The sequence below is a fragment of the Vitis riparia genome, chromosome 10 (assembly GCF_004353265.1).
Source record: "Vitis riparia cultivar Riparia Gloire de Montpellier isolate 1030 chromosome 10, EGFV_Vit.rip_1.0, whole genome shotgun sequence".
In the NCBI taxonomy this organism is placed as follows: Eukaryota; Viridiplantae; Streptophyta; class Magnoliopsida; order Vitales; family Vitaceae; genus Vitis; species Vitis riparia.
In genome coordinates, this window is record NC_048440.1 from 19,545,629 (window position 1) to 19,552,768 (window position 7,140).

Sequence of the window (7,140 nt, forward strand, 5' to 3'; positions counted from 1 at the left end):
AGATTGGAGTTTATTTTTAATTCCTTACATTGGAATTCATGTCGAGGTGGAGATTGTTAGAGTTTGGTGACCTGGATTCTTTTTTGGTACAACCTAAAAAGTTTGCGGTGCGACATATGTAGTGAATAAAATTTATGGATTTTTTTTGGGGTATATGGTGGCAGTGAAGGGATTGGGCCGATAGAATTTAGGGTGTATATATACATATATGTGATGGTGTATAGGATTTAGGGTTATGTAGTAGCTTGTTGATTCTATCCCATTTTATACCAATTTTTTGACATAATGGATTTTCTTCTCCTCTTCTCATGGTTTTTCACTTAAATCTATGCTATTATTTTCTTGTTGCTTATTCTCGTGTTTCTATAATAATTAGTTTGGAGAAGGGAGGACTAAGGGTGAGGTCCTTAAGTTTATTCAGAATGGCAGTAAAAAAGACAATTACATTTTGTTTGATTTATCCTAATTCAAGAAATGAATTTTTCGAGAGTAATTAGATGAAATGAAACTTAAGCTAAAACCCTTGTTTAATGAGAGTTGATGTCACATGTTTGGTGATCAATATTTTGCACAAGATTTTACAAATTTCAATCCACTTCCTAGATGAGAAATTTTGTTCAAACATTCTGCTTAATTTGTAATTACTCAGCAAGTCCTGGCACTATGTTGAACAAAGGATTTCAAAACCAACAGCAAGCAGTGGGAAATATTCTTGTTTTTTTCTAATTTTTTTATTTATTAAAAAGGTTTGTTAAATCGGCAATTTTTTAGATAAACATTATAATTATATTTTTCTTGAAAAACAATATAGTACATGTTTGGGCATAGGGTAGTACATGCTTAAATAATATAATGTGTCTAATGAAATAAAATATTATTTTAATAAAAATTATTATGAGTAATAATATTTTAAACTGCGCTGCCTCGCGGGTCTACCGTCCGATCTGAGTCAGCATTGGCTCCTTTTACTTCAATACAACTCTGTTATACTCCCAACAGTTTTTTATCCCCTACCATTCTGCGGCCCAACGTTACACAGCAGTAATGTCGTCTCTGGCTCGTCGTCTCCGTGGCATCTTCACCTCACCTCTGCCGGCCACCACCAAAACTCCAGCTAAAACCATCAAGCGTTCGTCTTCCAATAACTCTAGACTTAAAGAAATGGTCGACAAGTTCAAGAAATCCTCAGACTCCAAGCGATTCCGATCCCGCTACGGGTACTACGAGAAAGCGGTCCTCACACTAGCCAAGGCCAAAAAATTCTCATTCATCGAAGACATCCTGGAACACCAAAAACAGTACAATGAGATCTCCACCAAAGTCTTCGCGGTCAGACTCATGACTCTATATGGGAAAGCGGGCATGTTTGAGCATGCCCACAAACTGTTCGATGAAATGCCAAAGCTGAACTGCGAACGCAGCGTCATGTCTTTCAATGCTCTTTTGTCAGCGTGCGTTAATTCGAAGAAGTTTGATAAGATTGATGGGTTTTTCCAAGAGTTACCGGGGAACTTAGGGATTGTCCCCGACGTCGTTTCATACAATATTATTGTTAATGCATTTTGTGAGATGGGGTCATTGGATTCAGCACTTTCGGTGCTTGATGAGATGGAGAAGGTTGGCTTGGAGCCTGATTTGATTATCGTAGATACTACGGAATAAGGGATTCGGACTAATCAATATGTGGAATAAGATCTGGTTTGAAAATGTGCATGCAATACCACTTAAGTAATAATATTTTTTTGATAGGTATTAAAAAATACACTTTGATATTATAGCTAGAATCTAATTGAAAACAATCAAGTGATTAGTTTTTTTACCAATATTCATGACTAGTGTTAGCGTAAACAGAATCATTAGCACCGAGGTAAAAAAGTCTAATATTAAGTCAAAAAGAAATGCAACTTAATTTGCGATGCACCAACATTAATTTTGGTTGAGAGAACATGTGAATGAATCTTAGAATGATTTTTCTTATCATGAATTAATTGGGTCTCCGTCGATAGATCATATGTGCCACACAATTCCCTGTCACTATCTCAAGTAATTCCAACATCGATCATCACCATCAGAAATGAAAATTCACATGGGCCGCTATTAGCCCCTACACTGATAGCTTCTCTATTCATGGACCCCCATATTTCTTGACATAGACTTGCAGAGACTAGATAACAACTTGAAGCCACTAAATAGTTTGCTTTTGGTTGTTTCTGGGAGGGTGAAACAAATATAAAGATTTTCTGAAAGAACTGTGCAAGATGTAGCACCAAAATATATATTTCACTGAATGATTGACCATGCTTAAATTTTATACATTTATTCTATCATTTCAGCTACTGAGAGATTAAATTTTTTTCCAAAGTATTACATATGTGTGCCTTGGAATTGAGGCTGATGTTGGATCTAAAGAAACTAAACAAACCAGTTTTCACATGCATAGTGAATTTATTTTTATTAACTCATCATTTGATCAAGGGGCATATGCTTGAATTCGAGTTCATCATGCAAGGATTCAAATTCCTTTTTATATGTGTATTTCCAGAACCCTACTAAGCTTGTCATTTGGCATGATCATATGAGCCTGCTTTAGATCAAATGCCTAAGAAAAGTCCTTTGTCCCCTAGAGGTGATGGACAGGTCAACACAGAATAGTATGGCTTCACGTTGTTAGAGTACATGATATACAATGTGGGTTTAAGTCCTATAAGTTTAAGCTTTTAAAAAGATTTGATAGTTTTAATATCATATCAGAGTTTTGTTTGGTGGCTAGTAGAACTTTTCTCCCACTCAAGATCAACTCCTTAACTATATGAACATGTCATGCGATAAGGGATGACTCAAACTTGGGCTAGAAAGGGCCACGTCGAAGTACTTCAAAATCACATGTTTTCGTGATTTTGGGGAGCATTTCAAGTTTTTATCACATGGCTGCAATTATGATTTCGTGACGGAAAAGAAAACGTTGAATAGCACGTGTACATCCAAGTGGACCAGATGCATGCAGTAGTTTGGAATCATTTGCAAAAGGAATACAAACCAAAGGATTTTCTTGTCTAAAGAACTTGCTTAGGCAGTGGAAACGGAAATGACTTGCAGGTAAATTTATTCAATAAGATTGCACTGAGGCCATGAGTATCTCCAATGGGATGCAAAAGAGGATGCTGTTCTTGTAGGAAGAGTGTAAATTTCACTACATCAAAGCGTATCTCCAATAGGCTGAGGCAAAAATTTCACTCATTAATTTTTTGAGTGTTTCTGTATGGTAGATTCTCAAGGAGCAAGGACTTCATATGCTCCTCAAGGCCAGGAAGGCACTGTTGGTCATCATAACTATACATCAAAGGGACCATTCTTGCAATATTGAGGGAGCCTTTTGTAAAAGAAGTTGAAAATGGATTTGGAGAGAGGCATTCCTTGTTGAGGCGCTTCCACATATCTGAAATCATATGGGCTACGATTTGTCTTGCATTTTCAACTGAAGAGCCTCGGTGTTCCTTCAAGTAGCACTCTACATAGGACCCATCATGCCCGTCTTGATTCTCATCCTGTCAATTTATTCAACTTAGGGTGGTTCTGTGAAACCAAACATTATGACATACCACTTCAAAACATCAATTAGGCCAACACTACATTTAACTTTAAGGCCACCTCAAAACAACTTTTTATAAACCAAACATGAAAAATTGTAGACATAGATTAATTAATAACCTGCATGTGGTTGGCATTTACCTTGGCGCTTCCGAGGTCATCCCAAAGACGAAGAATTGTTGCTGTAGAAGATATAATGCCTGGAAAGTCATCCACAAGATCTACATTTTCCTTGGTTATGCCATGACCCAATAGAAAAAACAAGTGAACTAGCACCACATGTACCCCTGAACTAACGGCCCCATTCTTCAAGTACTCCTCAGCCTTTGGCACATGCCCAGAAGCAAACCATTTTGCCTCTACTAGAAATGCGTTGCATAAACTCGCCCACTGCAGCAATGGGGGATCTGTTAAGCGTGCTACATTTGTAATCCCACTGAAACCCATACAAAAATGTTTTGAATATTACCGCCTTCCGTAGAGAGCCCACTGGGTTCCACTTATGCTCCTTGTGGACCTTGGTACTGATCTCATTCGTGATGTCATCAAGAGTCTTGAAACACTTCTTCATGTACTCTGGAAGCTCTTTGAAAGCAGACAAATCCCATCTATATACAATAATTAATGACACAAATTAGTGGAACTATGTATATATATACACACACATACACACCCATTAGCGAATCAATGAATTAGTCCATCTCTACCTATTAACAGCTTCTGTGAACAGAGTGAGTTCATCAAGGGTTCCACCAACATCAAAAATGTCATCTATTATGTAGATTAGAGAGATAGGTTTTGTGAGCTCAATCCTTTGCTCTGACAACCTTGGATCTGGGATGATTGCCATTGGCCACATGTACCATTTCAGTGGTTGGTCTCTTGCAAACTTCAACTCCTCGGTCAAACCTAGGTCCTTCCACCATCTAATAATTAATATGGCAAATATTAGTTAGAGATCAAAGTGTCTTAAGAATATATAACAAGAAAGTAAATATAATCACAATGCAATTTTTCAAACAGACTTGGAAATTTGAAGCATCTCCTTTTGATGCACGGATTTAACCATATTGAAATCTATTTTTGCTAATTCTTGCAATGCATTTATCCATCCATTTGTGCCCTGGAAATCAGTAAGGAAGTTTTTGGTCATGAACCGTGCCAAGCTCTTGTGATGGGGATGCTCCAATGTATTCTTAACAACTGCAGCTTGATGATGATCAAAATGTTGCAAACATGCATTAAGGAGTAGACTGCTGAAATTTCCGGCTTCCTCAAGTATATCTTCTCCTATACTTAGCTGAGAAGCTTCATACAAACCCATCAATCCTCTGATGTCTTCGCGTAGGTTTTGTTTAAACTTCCCCTCCTTGTTCTTGAAGTTATTCAACACATCTATCCATGCACATTAACCAGTAAATTCACTTTCAGAAACAAATGACTCTTGATAAATGTGGTAAGGTTAATTAAAAAAGAAAAAAGAAAAAAAAAAGAAAAAGAAAAAGAAACCACCTGCGGGCACAGTGTAACCGTCTTGTCTCAATAGGCGAAAGCGGAGTGCAACCTCATAAAGATCCTCATCACAATCACCATGAATGCTAGATTTCATATACTGCTTCTGCAGAACTGCTTCAATCTCCTCTTCGAAGTGATGATCAATGCCTAGGCGTTCTATGGCATCAATCATCATCATGCTTTCCATTGCATCTTCTCCTAGTTTGCTGAATACATGCTTAACTTCCTTTAACTTTTGTGCATGTTCATTGTAGAAATCATCCTGTAAAGTTAGGAAATTAGAAAGTTAGAAAATGCATGGCATAATAAGAACTATAAAATAATGGAAAGCAGTAAGGCAATCTTAACAGTAAAACTGCCAAGTTCAGGTGAATGGTTATCTTTCTTTAAGGGGATAGAGACCAAGGTGTGATCGTGTTCAATACTCCATTTGTGCGTATTAGGCATAGGCACAATTCTGGTGAAGTTAGTCTTGCCTATTTCTCTGAATTTGTTTGGGCCAACTGCAGGAATGGACCAAGCATAAAAGCCACAAGAACAGGCCATTAGGAGTAATAATAAATTATTAAATTAAAGAGAAGAGGGCCCGCAACCAGATTGAGGATGAATCAAGTAGTGAGGCTTGTAGTTTTGCTATAACAATGGACTGAATTTATAGACAAGGAGCCTTGGAGTCTTGCTTGTTGCTTTTTACACCATGGGAAGCTTTTCTCATGACAAATAGAAATTTTTTATATTAAGAATGCATTTTACAGTATTTTTAAAGAGCTTTGAAAGAGAAATAGCAAAATTTAAAAATCAATTTTAAAAAAGAATTACAAAATCACTTTAATGCTTGCCAAGGAGATATTTAATTGGTGGTTCTTCCAAAAGAAAAATACTTCAAAAGAAAGCCCTTTTATTAAAAATATTTTTTAAAAAATATTGTCAAATGCATACCAAGATAATAGTCATTGTCAAATTTTAGAAGCACTTAATGATGCCCAAGTTATCATTCAATAAAATAGATACGAATTATCAAATTAAAAAAAATCAAAATATCAAATAAATTTAAATATTATAAAAAAGAATTACGAAAACATCCAAAGTATGTAACTTTTAAGAAAATAATAGGAATAAATTACTTCAAATATAATTTTTAATAATTTTAGAAACTTTTTAGCAAAGATAATCCTAAAACTTTTTCAAAGAATTCAATAATTTTTCTAATAAATTTTAATATATATTTTCAAATAATTAAATATAAATTAAATGAAAATTATTTTTTAGTAAAAATTTATCCATAATATCATTAAAATTTTAAATAAAATATAAGTGATTAATCAGACTTTAATTATTGTTAAGATTTCTTATTGATGCATGTTGTCTCTTATAATTTAAACTAAATATAAATTTTCTTAAAATGTTAAAAGTTTTCAGAATTAAAACCTAAAAATTCCAACATTATTTAATAAAAAATTAATATCATAATTGCATGGAAAAATAAAAATAAGAACAAAAAATAAGTTATATATACTAAATGGATTTTGTGAAAGCTTTTTTTTTTTAAATTAATTATACAACGACCTTTTTTTTTTTTTAATTTTAGCAATCATTGACACGACGACTATGGGTAGCCATATTTTCATGTACTCAGCTACTTTAAATCATCTTGCGAGTAGGTGAGATGTCATTTTCTCTGTACGTATCTGCCATTATTCAAAACACTCTGAATAAAGGAAAAAAAGAAAGTACTATTGGTTTAAGTTCACCCATCTTGAGGTTAGAGAGATTGCCCGAGAGCTAGTGCTTTTGAAGATATAGTTCATCCAAGTTTGATATAAGTGGTTTTCATATCTAAAATCATCACTCCATCCTCGAAGTTTGATGGAGACTGTTGAAGCCCTCAAAAGTTGTTCTTCGTGAACCCATATATGTTGAAGATGTGGTAAGCTTAAAAGGAAGCACATTATATGAAAAGGAAAAACAACAAAACCATTTTAAACTGATTTTAATTCATAAAATTTACTAGCAAATGAGTTATTTTTTAATTTTAAA

General features: G+C 34.7%; 2 protein-coding genes across 5 annotated transcripts; one reads left to right on the top strand and one right to left on the bottom strand.

Moving 5' to 3' along the window:
- The first annotated feature begins 1,044 nt into the window (after positions 1-1,044).
- On the top strand, positions 1,045-1,662 carry LOC117923187 (pentatricopeptide repeat-containing protein At3g13150-like). The gene has a single exon (XM_034841421.1). The coding sequence runs from the start codon at positions 1,045-1,047 to the stop codon at positions 1,660-1,662; it is 618 nt and encodes a 205-aa protein (XP_034697312.1).
- Positions 1,663-3,076: 1,414 nt separating this feature from the next.
- Positions 3,077-5,710, bottom strand: LOC117924133 ((3S,6E)-nerolidol synthase 1-like). 4 transcript variants are annotated; one of them, XM_034842704.1, is made up of 7 exons: positions 5,506-5,710; positions 5,101-5,365; positions 4,614-4,983; positions 4,296-4,514; positions 4,058-4,196; positions 3,709-3,978; positions 3,077-3,545 (listed from the first exon to the last, which is right to left on the bottom strand). In XM_034842704.1, exons 1-7 carry the CDS (start codon positions 5,647-5,649, stop codon positions 3,231-3,233), a joined length of 1,722 nt encoding a protein of 573 aa, XP_034698595.1. In that variant the 5' UTR covers positions 5,650-5,710; the 3' UTR covers positions 3,077-3,230. The 4 variants fall into 4 exon arrangements, with proteins under 4 accessions (XP_034698595.1, XP_034698596.1, XP_034698594.1 ...); XM_034842705.1 differs by having other exon boundaries at positions 4,746-4,983; positions 5,452-5,710; XM_034842703.1 differs by having other exon boundaries at positions 3,730-3,978; positions 5,452-5,710.
- Between the last annotated feature and the right edge of the window lie 1,430 nt (positions 5,711-7,140).